At 35.1% G+C, this 18,646-nt stretch overlaps 1 protein-coding gene across 2 annotated transcripts in view; it reads right to left on the reverse strand.

The window, feature by feature from the left end:
- Positions 1-3,906: 3,906 nt before the first annotated feature.
- LOC105495129 (protein kinase AMP-activated catalytic subunit alpha 2) overlaps positions 3,907-18,646 on the reverse strand; it is a 63,383-nt gene continuing 48,643 nt past the window's right edge. Inside the window, exons 6-9 of one of the 2 annotated variants that reach the window (XM_011764356.2) lie at positions 17,730-17,954; positions 10,114-10,618; positions 8,374-8,500; positions 3,907-7,150 (exon numbers count right to left, since the gene is read on the reverse strand). In XM_011764356.2, the coding sequence (XP_011762658.1) occupies positions 6,912-7,150; positions 8,374-8,500; positions 10,114-10,618; positions 17,730-17,954 (1,096 nt within the window). In that variant the 3' untranslated portion in view covers positions 3,907-6,911. Of the gene's footprint in view, positions 7,151-8,282; positions 8,501-10,113; positions 10,619-17,729; positions 17,955-18,646 lie in introns of both variants that reach the window. The other variant, XM_071092530.1, reaches the window with a different exon arrangement.

Raw genomic sequence — 18,646 nt, forward strand, 5'->3', positions numbered from 1 at the left:
CAGCTCCAGCCAACATTTTAAGAGATTCTGAATATTTGTTACAACACAGGACAAGTTTGATATTTGAATACTTGAGGTCTCAAGAAAGACTAAATGTCACCTAAGAACACCACAATTTGTGAAACTGTGATCTTACCTAAAAATCAAGATACTCATCAATATCAAAGATACTTATTTTTTTAAAAAAAGGAATTTACATTGAATGTGGGGATATAAACCCTGTATTTAAACAAGGGCTTCCAAACAGTTGCTCACACACATCTGTGAGGTAGGTTATCATCCACATTTTGTAAATGGAAAAACTAAATGAGGTTATGTGACTTGCTGCTGCTTCAGCAGCCAAAGGAAGAAACTGATTCCAAGTTAGATTTTGTTCTTAGCTCTGAGTTGTTTCCTTGACAAACTTTTTAAAGGGTTAAAATATAAAAACTGCCATTCATTGCATTAATTTTTAAAGCATAAGAAGGTAGCCAAATGTTATGTTTACCAATGTGACTTATAAAGTCAATCAACATGAAAGAAGTAGGGAAATACATTTAGTGAACAACTTCTGATAGTGATAGTGAGAGGCTGGACCAAGGAACTCAATCAGGCAGATGCAAACATGATCATTTGTAGGAGGCAGATCTAAGGAGAACTGAGAGGGATTAGAAAAAAAGAAAACATAGTTTAAACAAGTTTTACTATTACTCTTCTTATAATTTAAGGGAGAAGGCACAATTTAGTGTTTTGTTTGTTTGTTTTTTAGAACAGTGGATCTCTTTCTTTTCCACTTTAGGAAAATGTTATCTGTCTAGAAAAATTGCTATTTTTGATAGCAAAACTTATTTTAAAGAAATATGTAACTGTGAAAAATGCACGTTTAAATTAGCAGAAAAAAATTAACAGTGCAATTCTCCTTGGCTAGAATGTTTCTGTTCCTCCTTGAAATTTTAAATCAATACAAAGCAGCAACCCCCCCTGCCCGCCTCAAAAAAGGTCACACTGTGTGCACTGTGTGAACCTTGTCAAAATTCTATGTATTATTCAAAAACGTTTTTATGCCAGGATATTCTCCAAATTCTTACTTTTTTTCTGGAGAGTGCTCTATTCTAGGATTTAATTACACTTTAAATGTAATTGAAATTTACCTACCCTGCTTGTCCAAACCATCAAGAGCCACTTCCATAAAATCTAAACTACTTTAGATATAAACTATTTTTACCAAAAGTCACACACATAGTCACAACTGCAAACTGGCATTGCTATGCAAGGCTGGCAGTAAACATTAACATTAGCTTGCAAAATTAATACAGGCCTACAGTCTGATAACTCTTCTAGACCCAGCCTGATTCTTATCAGGCTATGGCTGAAGAAGTTTAATTAAAACTCAATCCAGTCTAGACTGTGAGACCTGTTCTTTGTGCTATTACTGTTCAGTGGCATCAAATGCATCATAATTATAGGTGGAAAGGCTAGTAAGGATGCCAGCAACTTGTTTAAAAGAAGTTTTTATAATTTTTAAAGCTCAAACATAAGTACGTTACAAAATTTTATAAGGTTTGGGAGAAACTCTATCAAGCTAATAATAATTCAGTGTTTATAAATTAGAAAAGTATTCTATGAAAATAGTTATATCATCTAATATACATACAAAATGAAAAATTATCAATCTGCATATGAAATTTGGATAAGACTTTCAGATAATAGTCAAAAACTATAACAATTTAGACAGGGACTGAAGCTACTTTTCTTTTTCGTTTTTTTGAGACAGACTCTTGTGCTGTCACCCAGGCTGGCATGCAGTGGCATGAACTTGGCTTATTCCAACCTCTGCCTCCCAGGTTCAAGAGATTCCTGTGCCTCAGCCTCCCGAGTAGCTGGGATTACAAGCAGCCTGCCACCACACCGGATAATTTTTGTACTTTTATTAGAGACAAGGTTTCACCATGTTGGCCAGGCTGGTCTCAAACTCCTGACCTCAAGTCATCCACCCACCTCGGCCTCCCAAAGTGCTGGGATTATAGGCATGAGCCACCATGCCCGGCCTAGTTTTCCATCTTGAAAAATGATTGTGCTATAAGAATCACATAAAATTATGAGAAGAATCATGTCTTAAAGTTTCTTCAGTATTTTTAAGCACCCTCAATAACTTAGAAATACTTATAAAAACCAATATGCTAATCATAAATACTTCAGATAATTACATCTTGTTAGTACAATCAACTGGTTAAAATAAACTAAGAACTATTTATTTAAGACTACTTTATGTCACTCTAAGACTTGAAAGCAAAACATCTGTATTTATTTTTATTACTCAACCACTCTGATGTTTTATTAATTCAGACTGTTCTTCCCCAGAGGAAAGGTGGTTTCCTATAAAGAGCGATTGATCACTGCTGGATACTTGTATGGTGTTAAAGCTTTATGACGAGCTTTCTGGTCCTGCTTCCTCATCTGGAAATGGCAAAAATGCTTTCTCTGGTTTCCTCCCAAAGTTAATGTAATAGTAAGTAAACAATGTGAAGGGTCTCTAGATCGAAAAATCACTATAAAAAATATATGGAACACTTTCATCACTCCAAATTTGTAACGCTTTGCTTCATGCCAAATGGACATGATGTTTCACCATGTTTGGATTTCTAGATGATTTTTGCCATTTGCATTTCTCTGGCAGCTGTATTTAGAAAAATATTCAAGTATATACCTTTGACATGCCTCACCAAATCAAAACAGAAACATTCACACTAGTATAAAAACTCTAAATATATAAAAAGTGAACACTAACACAAATCATATGAAAAAGCAGAAAAGAACTTTAAAGCTCAAAAGTACCTTAGAAGTGTTAAAATCTACCTCTCTCATTTTAGGAGTTATAAAAATGAGGCCAAACATAGGATGTGACTTACCAACAGATTGCACATATCCCTCATCCAGAGTTTTTAATAGAGTCTTTGAGAACTACTATTAAAATAAATTACATTTCCTATTTAAAAAGCCACAGGGTGACACAGGAGAACCAAGTAAATAAATGCAAGATTGAAAAGGTTTGGGTCTTTAAAAACAAATAAACAAAAACAGACAAAATTGTGAACATGTCTAGCATTTAGATACTGAGATTTTACAACCATTAATAGGATGTAAATTATTAACCAGTGAATAGACAAAGTGGTGTCTGTGGCAGGCATGTTCCAGGTTTTTACATTTTATAAATGGAAAGTGAGATGCCTACATTAACTCAGTATACTGCACATTATTCGATGCTACAGATAAATCCAAATAGATCAAAAATCTATAATAGTTGTTTATGATTATTTTCTAAACTATGTCTCATTTAACAATAAAAATCAATTTGTATTCCCTGAGTACAAACTGGCTAGGGAATAAGAAAAAGCAAACCCAGAATTATAAAACTGAAAAACCCATTTGCAGAAAATGGAGAATTGTTTGTGCTACATATAGCCAATACCTTGACATAGAAACACGATTATTTCTGATTTAGGCTCCTGGATTCTTTTTATAGATCGCTAGTATAAAGGAATGTAAACACTAGAGATTATAAAAGCATCTCCTAAAAGGTTAATCATAACAAAAACCCAACTTGCAAATGGTTTGCCTACTTCCCTCCCTGCGTATTCTATTTGAGAAGGTAGCTGTTCCTACATTGAAACATAAGGAATTAGATCTTCATATGGTATCCCAAAGAAAAGTATTTAGAAAATGTTCACTGACTACACATTTTAAAAGAATCAGTGATGATTCATTACCCACAGAGCCATAAGCATGAGTCACTAGTCTCTTAGACTTTTTTTTTTAACAAGTAATCTTGTTTCAGGTTTTTCAGTCACCCATTCATAAGAATAATGTTGCACTCAAATAATAACACAAGATGATTAAGAAAACCAAGATGTCATGAAACAAGTCACAGACATAGAAAATTCTATTTAATCCAGCATTCACTCATGATGAACATGTCAGCAAGTTAAAACAAAATGATTCTAATTTTCAATCAGACTCTCCCAACAACCAGTAAGAGAAAAGGAAGTGTTATTAACTACCCTGATTATGGCATTCTGGGACAATATTTTCCTAAAAAATGTATTTCCCAAATTTGCCTTTTTTCATGGGATATTAAGTTTTTTAAAATGAAAAATTAATTTGGGCAAAGTTCAACAAAGTTATATGGCTTTTTTTTTTTTCACAGAAAGACCTGTCAGTCTTTAATGCTGACATCTACTGTCATCTTCGAGGGGAAGAGTAGCATGCAACATTTTTCAAACTTAGCCCATGCAATCTTTTTTCTGTGGAGCATCTCACAGGATATACTTTGGGAAATGCAGTTCTAGAACTACATGGAGTTCATTTCCATGATATAACTAAGGCCTTATCTATAACCTAATAATAGAAGCTCTTCTCCTGAGTTTTAACTGGAGGAAATTATTCTTAGCCCACACCTACCTACCACATCCAGAGTTTACAAGACTGAAATGTGGAAATTTGGGGTTAACAACTGATTCTTTCCCTCTATCTGCCCATGAGCAACAAAAACACCTGCTGTAACAATGTTTTAGCTCTAATTGTGCTGGACTGCATCTCCTGAAATCTTCTCTCTAAAACCCAACCACCTAGATTCACAAAATAGCTGTTTTAAAAACATACACATAAAAGAACCCAAACTGTGACCATTAGTTCTCCTAAAATTCAGTAGGTAAATATCAAACTACAGCTGTTCATAAATACCGGCAAGAGTTAGAAAACAGTAAATAAATTAACTCTTACAAAACATGGCAATCATCCATATAAGGTAATTTTGATATGAACAATTTTTTAATATCTGATGAGACTAATGGAGCTAAAACACCACTGGATTCCTTCTGTTTCTCTGCCTTCAAAATTTTTGTGGATTTTGTCATTAGGGTTAAGTAATCTGATTAGTTCCTTATTTCTAAGGTAATTCCATTCATAATCAGGACAATATTATGAAGTGGCCCTGGTTTTCCCAAAACAGGTGTGTGCCCATTTGGAGAACCCAAAATATGCCATATCTATAATGCACATCAGACTAACACAGCAAGACTGCTTATCTCTATACAAATAATCACAGCATCTCAAAGGGTAAAAATTACCCTTTGGTGCCACAAGATGGCAGTCTTTCAATAATTAAACTTTAAACTATCTCAAATTGCAACCCGCCCTCATTCCCAAATTGGTGAACGATTCTTTTATTTTGATATTAAGAAGTTGGACTTATAAGTTACTTAACATCAGTTTTTAAAAGATCTGCAAAGCCATATGATGTGACACAATGCAAACTCCTAATTCAAAGAATATTTAAAGATAGACACACTTGTTTTCCACTAACACAGGAGAAACTTAGTCTAATATTCTCATTTGCTTCTTGGTAGAACATACATTACTTTTGGCAAAGAGAAACCTGTCAAGGTAATGTAATTTTTTTGTTTTCAAGAGCTTAATGTTTTTTAGGGTAATCCAGGTAAATAAGTGTTAATTACAACATAAAAATAACAAATAAATACAAATTAGATAAATTACACATAATTTAAAATTAAATACTTTTACTAAAACAAAACAAAATATAATCATAAACTATTATCTACCCTGCTATAGTTTGTGTTTCTTTAATCTTAAAAAAACCTGCACAAAGCAAAACAAAACAAAACAAAACAAAAACTGGTTTTTGCTTAAAAGCACTGGTGTGTGAATACACATATTTATTTATTGAAGAGAAAAATTTTTTCTTGATGTTCAAAGCTTCCCTGCCCTATCAGGTTCAACAGTGAAGGTCATAGCCTATCAAGCTTTGGAAGTGTACGAAAGCCCTTAGGGCCAGAAGAGTGTTTTCAAACTTGGAACTAGAAAAGATTCAAAGCTGTACCCACCAACCACTGAGGATCAAACAATGAACAAAGACAAGAGTGACTAGGATAGGTGGGGTGAAGGGAGTGGCTTGCCATGAAGAATCAGCATTATGAGATGCACCAGGACCCTAACATCTAACACACAAAATAAAGATCAAAGATAATTCTCATTTAAGGGACTGCTGATACCTTGCTTTGTTTCATTTAACTATTTTATCACTGTTTGGTGAAATGAAAAAATAAATAGAGCCAAAAGAATTTGAGAAAGGTAGGTTTTGAAGACATTTTTTAAAAGATGTAAGTATATGTAAAAGACAAAAGTTGTTGCAATTCCAGGTGTTCCAATACTAATTTGAAACTCGAAGGCTCTTAAGATAAATATATTATTCAGGGAAATCTCAAGATAAAATACTGAGTCAGTTACAGCTGCTTTTAAGAAACCTGAAAATTGTGGTTACCTGTGACATGACCACAGTCCTTCTGTTGAATATACTAGGCAGTATTTGTAAAAATACTGTTAAAAGAACTTGGCTTCTGAAACCTTGGGGGCAGGTTTTTAAGATTTCAACATTTAAATAATATCTTACTCGTGGTTCTTTTACTTTTTAATCTTCTTTTGTTAAAATAAATTGGGGGCATAAACACAGCATAAAGCCTACTGAAATTTAGGAAGTAAACTGGATTTACCTACACCAAACAGTAAAGCAAGGAGGTGTTGCCAAACCACCCTTACATTGAGATGGTTCGCCAGTGTGGTGTGTTAATCATCCGTAGTGAACTCATTATTGTAATTAAAAATCTTCATCGATATTAACCTATTAAAGATACTGCCTATGTGAATTTATCATAGGCACAATAGAATTACAGATTTCTACAAGTAAATAAGATGTCAGATATTTTGTTTTCAGTAATTTCAATAGCATTGTGTGTCCCCTGGATATAATTCATGTCTCTCAATTAGTATTGCAGTGGATATTATCCAAAAGTAAGATAAAAATTTAAAGAATATATCTGATTTTCATAGTGCAATAACAGAAAGAAACTAGAGACAGATCAACGGGCTAAAGTAGTAATCAGACTGGCACACATTTCAAAAAAATCCATGGTGTGACTGCCCAGGCGAGGTGAAACTGAAGACAATGTGCTTCCGGTCAAAGAGCCAGTGAGAGAGCCAGAAAGTGAATGGCTCTCTGCAGTTGTGGAATCAAAACTTGATCTTGGTCTGTGTAAGCCAGCAGCAGAACAGGAACGCTGAGGTGTTGAGGAACCAGACCTCTGCTCCACTACTTCATCTGAAATGGACCAAAGAAGAGCAATTTATATGAAAAGTATATATGCTCAAGCCCTTCCTATGAATTTATGATATTCAGAATATTAAGTAAACACATCTGAGCAAAGGCAACTTAATAATGAATGTCATGTTTCAGTGTTTTAGAAGCACAGTCCTCTTCCTTCCAACAATCATAACAAACATCGCTACCAATCACAACACGTGCACACAGCCAAAATGTGGCCTCTAAGTCCTTCTCAAATAGGAGTATTGGGCATTGATACTGGCATCAATCAAACTGATATCTCTTCATGTGAAGAAAGCGTATCCTTGACAACTTATTTTCTTCTAGCATATCAACAAAAAAAATCATTAAGGTAAAAATAAAAGTTACCATCATATATGCCTTGGGGAAGTGGGGGGCAAAGTGAGAGAAATCTTGTTAAAACTGCAGATTCTACGATTCCCAGGACCAAAACACAGGGATCTGTGTTTTAATAACAACATGTAATTTCGATGAAAGAGGTCTGGGATCCATATAAACACTACCGTACATATTTGATGGTAGTTCAAGAGTAAAATTTAAATACTTTGTTTAAAACAACTTCCCTAACTCTAAACTCAGTTCCATTTTTGTTCCATCCAGCACCTGACCCTCGGTTTATTCTGGTTTTATCCCACTTGGGCCTCTGAAATGAATAATCAGATTTGGTTTACCCAAGTTTAATTCTTAGCACACACTAAGTTCTTGGACATGACAATTTTCCCTGACGCCTCTGGCTCCTTGATTGCCATGAGTACCTAAATCCAACCCAAATCCCAATGGAGACCTATTTGGTCACCCTGGCCACCCAGGATGAGGAAAGGTGATGAAGGGGAAAGTTTAGACACTACAATACTAACTAATAAAATATGAATGGAGAAATGTGACAAAGAATCTGACAAATCAGTTAATTTTAAAAAGTGAAACCTACTTCCCTGTTGTTCCTTACTTGTGCTCCATGGCCAATACTTCAAATGATTCTTTTATGCCACGGAGATACTTCTTGTGGAAAGATGCCAAGTAAGAGGTATTCAACATGTCTTTCATCCTTTTCACTTCACTTACATTTTGGTTAAGTCTAAGATTACTTAAAAACCAGTGCATGACCTACCCACCGGATGTCTTCGAGATGATTTTAACATCTGGTCAACTAGTGCCAAGTTTTATCTTCTCAGAGCTCATGCAATGCATAGCTTCCTTACCATCAATGCTTTTAAAGTCCAAAAGATAGCTCCTGTTATCAACCAGGTAAAGTTGTAAGCTCATTTTCACGTAATTGCCAGTCACTGGATTTTTTCTTCTTACACGAAGATGGTATGCATTCACTACCTAAAGTGAAAAATCAATAAAAATAATCAACTACAAAATATCTCCCTTTTTATGCAAAAAAAGGTCAAAATAAGTAATTAATAGGGGTGAGGTAGGAAAGGAATATCTGAATAATTTTTTTATATTACTGGTAGTTTACTTTAGTATTTATTTAATCCCCACTAGCAGTATTGTATGGCAATTAAGATTTAAAGGAAAAGCTACTTGAATAAATTTGGGGTACTGAAGAAAAAAGTGAAATATAAAAGAAAAAGAGAACCCAGAGATTACATCGGGTCTAGCTTTCACTCTAGATAAGCATCAACTCTAAAACATCAATTATAATTTGGTTGCCCAGTCTCTGCTTGAACCATGTTCATGGATGCTTGTGGAGTAGAAGGAACAAAGAGGACCAGGCATGGTGGCTCATGCCTGTAATTCCAACACTTTGGGAGGCAAAAGTGGGTGGACTGCCTGAGCCCAGGAGCTTGAGACCGGCCTGGGCAACATGGTAAAACCCCATCTCTACAAAAGCATACCAAAAAAATCAGCTGAGTGTGGTGGCAGGCGCCTGTAGTCCCAGCTACGAGGGAAGCTGAGGTGAGAGGATAGCCTGACCCTGGGTTGCAGTGAGCCAAGACTGCACCACTGCACTCCAGCCTGGGCAATAGAGTGAGACTCTGTCTCAAAAAACCAAACAAACAACAACAACAAAACAAACAAAAAAACACTGCATTGAAGGTTCTGGATTTTCAAAACATCTGTGGTACTAGTTTCAAAAATGTTTCAGTACAGAATTTTAAAAATGTTAACATTTCTTTTTTAACTAAATATGACTGCTTCAAAACAAAGAGATCTGTTTTTTAAATGATTTTAAGAAAATATTTATTTCATGTACAGATAATAAAATGAAAATGACTGATTTATTTGAACATGTCAAATGCATATTTATGTGGTAAGTTTGCACATTTTTCTTCTTCCTTTAAAAGTTCACAATCCTCAAGAAAAGAACAAGAGTGAAAGGCATATCCGAAGAAAAAAATGCCCCTCCCCACACATATATTCAAATAGAACTGAAATGAAATTGAGCACTAATTTTTAAGAAAAGCAAACTGTGGCGTGAGAGTAAGGAAAATATACTATAAGTATTAAAAGCACTAGCCAAATAAGAGAGAATATCACAACTTGGAGAAAAGTGTTAATTGACTGAATAAATATGTCCTGATATAATTTGTACTGACCACTAGCTATTACAACCACCTGCCTCTGTTCCCTAAAAAGAAAAGAAAAAAAAAACCTCCCTAAAAAAAAGAGAAAGTAAAAACATACTATCTTTGAAGACACTCATGATTTTTCATTGCTATGATGTATGCTGAAACTGGTAAGCTATTTTCTCAGAAGGTTTCTAGTTGATTCCTTTTTTTCTTGACCAAGAACACTGCTATAATTCAAAATATGTTGGTTCCCAGTATCAACCACTTTTCATCCTTACAGAGGTTATTTGTTTTGTTTTTAATGTGCATGGCATATTACTAGAAAAAGATGGGCTTAATACTCAACTCAGGAGCTCAGAGCAGCTTACAATATAGAAAAATGGCTTCTACAAATGATCTTATTACATTATAATTTCCTACCTTCCATTCAAAATCCAGCTGCTTCATAGCTCGGTAAACTTCAGCCATAATGTCATATGGTTTGCTCTGACTTCGAATTCCAAGATGCCACTTGGCTTTTTTCACGGCTAAAGATTTGGGCTTAGTCGTATTCAGTGCATCCAATGGACATCTTGCTTTGGGGCTGTCTGCTATAAGAGGTGGCATCCTTTCTGGATGAGGCTTCAGGCCTGGGGGAATATGCATGGCACTATCATCCATAAAAGAACCAGACGGAGGACTAGAGGCGAGGTAGAACTCACTGGCTTGGTTCATTATTCTCCGATTGTCAATGATAAGATGATAAGCCACTGCAAGCTGGTCTTGAGGGTCACCACTATATAAACTGTTCATTACTTCTGATTCTGTACATTCAAATTTTTCACACACTTCTTTCACAGCCTCATCATCAATGACGTTAGCATCATAGGAAGGGTCTTCAGGAAATAAGTAACTGGGCAAATCTTGTTTAAACCATTCATGCTCTCTAGGAAAAACACCACAATACACTATTGTAAGACACGCTTTGGCAAGTCCAAATAATTTAGACATAGGGCAACATAATAGAATATAATCAAAAGATCTGGTCTCTAGACCTAGCTCTGCCACTTACTAGCTATGTGATCCTAAGCAAGTTAATTACCCACTACCCTTGAATAACTATGGTTATTAAGACTTGGCATTTGGCCGACATTTTCTCAAAAATGAAAAAAGCGAGCCCATCGCTTTAAGGAAAACAACCAGCAATATTTGTTGCTAATGATAAAATTCAAGCTTTCAAGCAAAACTTTTGTATGATTTGTATGAGTTTCACAGCTTCTCAATACTTAAAGACTTTCTGATAAAGTTGGTGTTAATAATAATAAATACACTTTTTTTCTTTCCCAACCACTTATCTGAGTGAGGTCAGACCTTCTTTACACACTTCAACTAATACAAAATAATGCAACAGATTGAATGAAGAAGGTATGAGAACCTAGCTGTCTTTGATATAAAGTCATTCTTCTCACAATTTTTTTTGGAAAATATGGTGATTTTTCATGAAAGATGTATTATTTAACATGTAGTAGGTTTATAGTTATTTTTAAGTAAATTAAATATTTTCTTAATTTCTCAGTTTTAATTCTAATACAGTAAATATTGATAGATATAACCTGCATTTTTAAAAATTCCCCTTGAGGTCCTCAATAAGTTTTAAGAGTTACAAGATTTTAAAATCAAAAATTTTGAGAACTGCTCTCCTAAGCCTTATTTTCCCACACTTCTGGGCCTTTGCGCTTGATGTTACTATTGTTATCCTAGAATATCAAACTATTTTCATCTAACACAAACTACTCCTTCGAGATTGTTCAGGCATTACTACCTGGTAGAATTGGGCATCCCGTAAGTTCAGATGAAGACATATTTTGACTGAATGTCTTCTATTCACTGATTAATTTATTTTTGAATATTTACTGAGGACATACTATGGATAAAAAGAAACATTCCTCACAAAGATTATATTTTAGCTGAATAGAGATTAAACAAATATACATAAAATATAGTTACAAATATACAAATATGCAAATCCTGTGATAAAGATTGCAAAAGAAATTGCATAGAGTAAAATGAGAGTATATAATTTACAACGAGAGGCAGGTGATCAGGGAAGCCACTCTGAGTAATATTTAAGCAGACACTAGAATGATCTGAAGTCAATTATGCAAAGAGTTGCGGAACAGATATTCCCAGCAAAAGAAACAATAAGTGCAAAGACCATGAGACAAAAAAGAGTTGTGCTGTGCTCTAGGAACTGGAATGAGCTCAATATCATGAAAGCAGAATGAGCTGTGAGATGGAGTGCCAAATGAAATCAGATATTTCTAAGAATTGTAGGCTATAAAAAGGAAATCTCATGATTTGAACTGGTGGTTGATGAAAATCATTGAAGGATTTTAAAGAGACAGGGTAACATAACCTAATTATCATTCTGTAAAGATCATTTTGTTTGTGGTATAGAAAATAAATTGAAAAGATAAAAATGATGATGGTGAAGCTAGTTTCAACAGTCCAAGTAGGAAATAATGGTGTGTCAGGCCTTGAGGATATGTACAAAGATAAAAATTCTACAGCTACTAGATTTTTCTATCACAATACATTCTTATAGTTGTTGATTTTTTTTCTTAATCTTGCCCAGTAAACTGAGAGCTTCTTGAAATAGTGACCATACCTTATTTAGCTCTACCCTACTACCTAGTAAAGAGTAAATGGTCAATAAATTCTGCATATATGATAAATAAAGTATGAACACAAAAATTCATTCATGTGTTTATTGGCTATATAATAATATTAAGCCCCTATTAGTGTTCAGCAATAAAAATAACTTGAGATAGATCTTTCCTCTCTCCCTCTCTCTATGTATATATATATATTTTGAGACAGAGTCTCACTGTGTCACTCAGGCTGGAGTGCAGTGGCTCAATCTTGGTTCACTGCAATCTCTGCCTCCCAGGTTCAAGTGAGTCTCCTGTCTCGGCCTCCTGAGTACCTGGGATTACAGGTGCGCACCACCACACCCAGCTACAAAAGAAGTAAAAGAAGACAAAAATATGTTACATGTCTAATATTTTGTAAATATCAATGACAAATAGAAAAGTTAGGCACTTTCAAAATAAACTCCAAAAATCTATTATTCCATAAAACAATAAAATACCAGCAAAAACTGTGAAAATCAACTTTGGAAATTCACCAAAGGCTTGCAACAATCTGAAGACGGTTTATTCAAGAAAAATGGCTGAATCTCAGTAAGAAATGTGAGATTTGTGGCTTTTTAAGTTGTCCTATATCCATTTCCCTTTGTCCAGCTCCATGGCAGCCTTGAAAACCAACAGTCTCATGATCACAGAGCTGAGAAAACAAGGAGCTTAACAACCACTGGGGCATTGGGGTGGGGAGAACAGAGGAGCAGAATAGTTTAGAGCTCCCTGAAAATCTTACCATGAGAGAACTGTCATTATTTTACATGTCTAGCAGTTCTCTAGGAACCTCCACTCACAAGCCTGGTTTTTACATGACCTGACTCACAGCTTACTCCTGCAAACAGCCTTCTCCCCAGGGCATTTGTTTAAAAAAAAAAAAAAAATCAATGGCAACTGTCTAACATCCCAACTACCTGAAGCAGCAGTGAAAGTTGGGTAAACAAAAAGCTGACCAAGACACTTAAAAGGAAACATTAGGAAATACCATTTCCAGAGGGGTCTTTGGAAAGCTCTGATGTATTTCTAGGACTCAGAAAGGCCAGAAACAAATGCAGGGTTGTGTGTTTGCCTGAGAAAAAAACTGAAAGGGCCATAATTTCTCATGATTGGCAGATTTTGAGGCTCTGCACAAGCAGGAAGTGAAGGCTAAGGCAGAGTTACAACTGCCTGTTGGAGCACTGAGGATGTACCCCAACATCACACAGAGCCCATCAGCAAAGGATGGAAGACTTATTAGATCAGGACATTTAAGGAAATTTTTATCTAATCATTAGCTGATCATTAAGCTAACCAAAGAGAGATTTCAGTAGCCATGTATAAAAAAGAATACAGATTTTACAGAATCAGATCAGAAAATCACTAAACGAACAAACAGGAGCAGCAGTAACAACATACAACGATTATAAACTCTAGGTATATACACCCAAGAGAAATGAAAGCATAGCCATACAAACTGTGTATGTAAATGTTCATGGAAACAGTAGTCATAAAAGCCACAAATTAGAAACAATTCAATCTTCATCAACGAATGCATAAACAAAATGTAGTATATTCATACACTGCAATATTTTTCAAGCAAAAAAAAATGAAGTACTAATACATGCTACAGTAGGAAAGTGCTTTGTAAACATGTTAAATGACAGACGTCAGATACAAAAGACCACATACTGTATAATTCCATTTATATGAAATGTTCAGAACAGGCATAAAGACAGAAGGTAGATTAGTGGTTGCCAGGGGATAGAAGGAAGGGGAAATGGGGAGTGACTATCAGTGTGTATAGTTTCTTTCAAGGATGATAAAAAAAGTTCTGGAATTAGATGGCCATAATGATTGTGGAACTTTGTGAATATATGAAAAGCCAGTAAATTATACAATCTAAAGTGATAAATTTATGATATGTGAATTCTATTTTTAAAATTAATTTTAAAAAACAATAAGGAAACAATCTAAATTTGATTTCCATTTCATTAATTTAGTCAAATGCCACAATTTCTTGTAATAACTGTCAATTTTAAAAGCCATCCTTCTAGCTTTTTATTTTCAGGAGTCGTTTTCTGAACTAACTCTACCAAAGTGAGCAGTAACTAGGATGTTTATGAAGGTTCATCTGAGACAAAAGCAATTCACTTCACATAGGCTATTATACAGCCATCAGAAATTATGTATTTCTATCACTGCTACCTGATACCTGAAATTGATATATGACTTAAGGTTAGATTATAAAGACTATCAACTTTTAGAAACCTCATGATATGCCCAAATTTCTTTAAGTGCAGCTAACAGGTTTTCAAATATTCCCTCAAAAATAATATTAATAGCTAATATGTTCTAGACATTGTTCTAAAAGCTTTAATTATATTAAGTTGAATATTTGCAGTTTCTGATATTCAATCATTTTTAGACCTACTTAAATAACAATTTCACATGTTTTGATCTATGATTGCCCTCCCCAAAATTCTAATATATGTGGGAAGTAACTAAGTTGCACATAGCTAACAAACAGATGCACTGGGATCTGTGCTCAGTTGAACTTCAGACCTCTCGCTTTAACTATAACATTAATACTATTACTAAGCCTAAGATAGCTGGAGAACACAAAGATGTGTTTTCCATTAAGATAATATCTATCTTGTTTACCACTATATTCCCAGCACCTAGCACAAGACTGTGCACAGAGCAGATGTGAAATAAGTATCTGTTGAATGAATAAAAGCGAAAATGGTTAAATAAGCAAATAAATATGAAGATATATTTTCGAACTTCCAATGGCTATCTTACAAGAAAATAGTAGATGTACAAAAATAATATTGAGACAGTAAGTACGTAGTAGCATAAGAGATAAATAAAACATGATAGATTGAAAGAAGGATAGATATCACAGATCAGATGTAACAATTTGGAAGAGTGGAAATAGCACAGGTTTTGAATTCAGGTTAAGTTCCAAGTTGAGCCCCAGTTGTGCTTCTTATTAGCTGTGTAATTTTCAACAAACACAGATTTACTCAACATTTAATATGTGTTAGATCTTGTGCATTTTGCTATGAATTAATAATTGGTCCCTAATTTAAAGTAATGCATAATTTAATAGGGGCAAACAGATACATAAATCATGACATAACCTTTCTGAGCTTCAGTTTCATGGTTTATAAAATGGTTTCTAGCTATCTATGAAAAGTCAATGCAATAACATAAGTCAAGCCATAAAGCAAAATGCTTGGTATTGTGTAATTTTTCAATAATTAGTAATTCTTTTCCCTATTGAACTATAGTTTATCAAATCAATAATTCCCAAACATTGGCCAGGTGTGGTGGCTCATTCCTGTAATCCTAGCACTTTGGGAGGCTGAGATGGGAAAACTGCTTTAGGCCAGGAGTTCAAGACCAGCCTGGTAAACATAGCAAGACCCCCATCTCTTTAAAAAAAAAAAAAAAAATTAAAACAATGGAAAGAATTCCCAGACATTAAAAAACTGAATATATATAAGTAAGTAAATATATATATAAGCAAAAAATGATGAAAACTATAGATTCAAGTTATCCTATTAAAGTACAGAGATGAATGATACTTTCATGCCATCTACCTATGTACAAATTACTCTTCCCAGTAAATATATTTACATTTTTCTTCTGAAGTCTATAAATATGCAAACATCTGTTTTAAAGCAACAAATCAGTATTATTACCACTTGTTTTTTTAATTAAAAAAAATTTTAATATAAATGTTGACCAGGCTGGTCTTGACCTTCTGGGCTCAAGCAATCTTCCCATCTCAGCCTCGCAAAGTGCTGAGATTACAGGCATGAGCCACTGCACCCAGCCCATTATTATTCTAAACGTATATGCTGATACAAGCAGCTGCAAATATATCAGCATGTCTGATTTTCTAACAAAAAGTCAATTAACAGAAGTATATATGCTAAAGAACTATAAAGACAAAGGGCTTTTTTCCTGCTAAGTTCATTTTCATAATTAAATCTGGTGGCTAATTTACACTTTTACATTGTTATGCATGGGGTTTGGAACACTGAAGAAAGGCTGGGAAAAGAAAATGATACATAAATGCAAAAAGAATCATCAGTCCTTGCCTGCATGAAATCAGCAGCAGTCACATAAACAGCTATCTCAGCCATCATTTAAATATTTCAGAGGTCAGAGGTCTCAAAAGAGTCTTTTCTGGGACTGGGTGCAATAACTCACACCTGTAATCCCAGCACTTTGGGAGGGCAAGGTGGGTGGATCACTTGAGCCCAGAAGTTCAAGACCAGCCTGAGGAACATGGCAAAACTCCGTTTCTATTAAAAATACAAAAAAGAAAAAATTAGCTGGGTGTGGTGGCTCGTGCCTGTAGTCCCAGCTACTCAGGAGGCTGAGGAGGGAGGATCACCTCAGCCTAGGAGGTTGAGGCTACAGTAAGCTGTGATCACACCACCGCACTCCAGACTGGGCGACAGAGTGAGACCCTGCCAAAAAAAAAAAAAAAAAAAAAAAAAAAAAAAAAAAATCTTTGCTGGCTAATGAAGAAAAGGGGAAGAGTTCTGGAAAGATGTCAAAAGAACATGTTTGTAAACAAACATGAATGAAATCTCAGGTAAGAACATAAAACCTCTAAGAAACATGCCTTGATAAGTCATAGGCAGAATGCAATGAATCATCTTCCTACTATACACAGGTGTCTGATATACAAAGGTCATATTCATAGGCGCATCAGCAATGGCACTTTCCAAAGTTTCTCACGTGACACAAAAGCCTTCACAGTAAGCCGATTAGCAGCTATTGAATTTAAAAACTTGGCAAAACTTTTTATGCTTTATGTCTTTAACCATATGTAAAATACATAAATCTCACCCTATTTCTCCATTTGAAATTTCTTCAGACACTTTCTAAGCATACCATCTTTCCAGGCCTTTTAGCATTCTATAGTCAAAGATGAGTAAGACACACTGTCTACCCTGGTATCATAATTTAAGAGAGAAAAAAGACACACTGAGAAACAACTAAATCCTGGACGAGAATTAAATAATAAAAGCATTAACAAAATGTTGATAAAACAGAAACGGAAGCACCTGTGGAAATCACAAAAGGGGTGGCATGAACTTTAATGGATGAATGGAAGTCTAGCAGGTCAAAAAAAGAAAACGGAAAAGGCATCAAGGCAAAATGAATAATATAAACAAAGACATGAAGGCATAAAATCTATGTTAGGTTTGAGAAACCAGGACAAGTTCAATGTGGCTGAAGCACTGGTACTAGGGGTGAGGTGGTGAGGGCAGGAAATGAGACTTTGGGAGAATCATTCAATTAACGTTATTATTATTCCTATGAGAAAATATGCAGAACAGAAACAAAAAGAATAATCACCTTATGTCTTTGATAGTTGCTCGTTTTAGTGGGTCAACCTGCAGCATATGCATCAGGAGAGTGGCGACAGAACGATTGAGATATTCTGGGATATAAAAGACACCGCCTCGGATCTTCTTAAATAATGTAGGTACATGCTCATCATCAAATGGGAGGGTGCCACAAAGAAGAGCATACAAGATAACACCACAGCTCCATATGTCAACTTCAGGACCCGCGTACAATCTAAGAAAAAAGATGACGACACAAACCTGAAATGCAAGTATCACTTTTTCCCTCTCTATGTGCCCTACTTCTATATATAGGTAGTCTACATTCAGTACATATTCATTTCCAAGGTCTTTAATGAAGTCCACGGCCGCTCCCCAGTATTCAATATTTGTTCCTCAAAGAGAGTAAAGGGGCTAGCCAACTACTATTCAAGTCTGCCAAGTGAATAGGGTATTTTTATTTGTCACAAATTCATTTAACTGAAACATACTAATTAAAAAATATAATACTTTCTGTGGTTGCTTTTTGAGGGGAACAAAGTAGATGACCATGAACTTGAAAAAATACTATGGTGTATAGGTTAAATCTTTTTCCCAAAGAACTATTACAAGAAAGAAAATATACATATAATATACACATGTAATAGAATTTTTACCCCGGCACACCTTTAAAGAATATTTAAGGCCGGTCACGGTAGCTCACGCCTGTAATCCTAGCACTTTGAGAGGCTGAAGCGGGTGGATTGCTTGAGGCTACGAGTTTGAGGACAGCCTGGGCAACATGGTGAAACGCTGTTTCTACTAAAAATACAAAAAATAGCCAGGGATGGTGGTGTACACCTTAGTCCCAGCTACTCAGAAGGCTGAGGTGGGAGGATCACCTGAGCCCAGGAGGTGGTACAGTGAGTTGAGATTGTGCCACTGCAC

The sequence above is a fragment of the Macaca nemestrina genome, chromosome 1 (assembly GCF_043159975.1).
Source record: "Macaca nemestrina isolate mMacNem1 chromosome 1, mMacNem.hap1, whole genome shotgun sequence".
In the NCBI taxonomy this organism is placed as follows: Eukaryota; Metazoa; Chordata; class Mammalia; order Primates; family Cercopithecidae; genus Macaca; species Macaca nemestrina.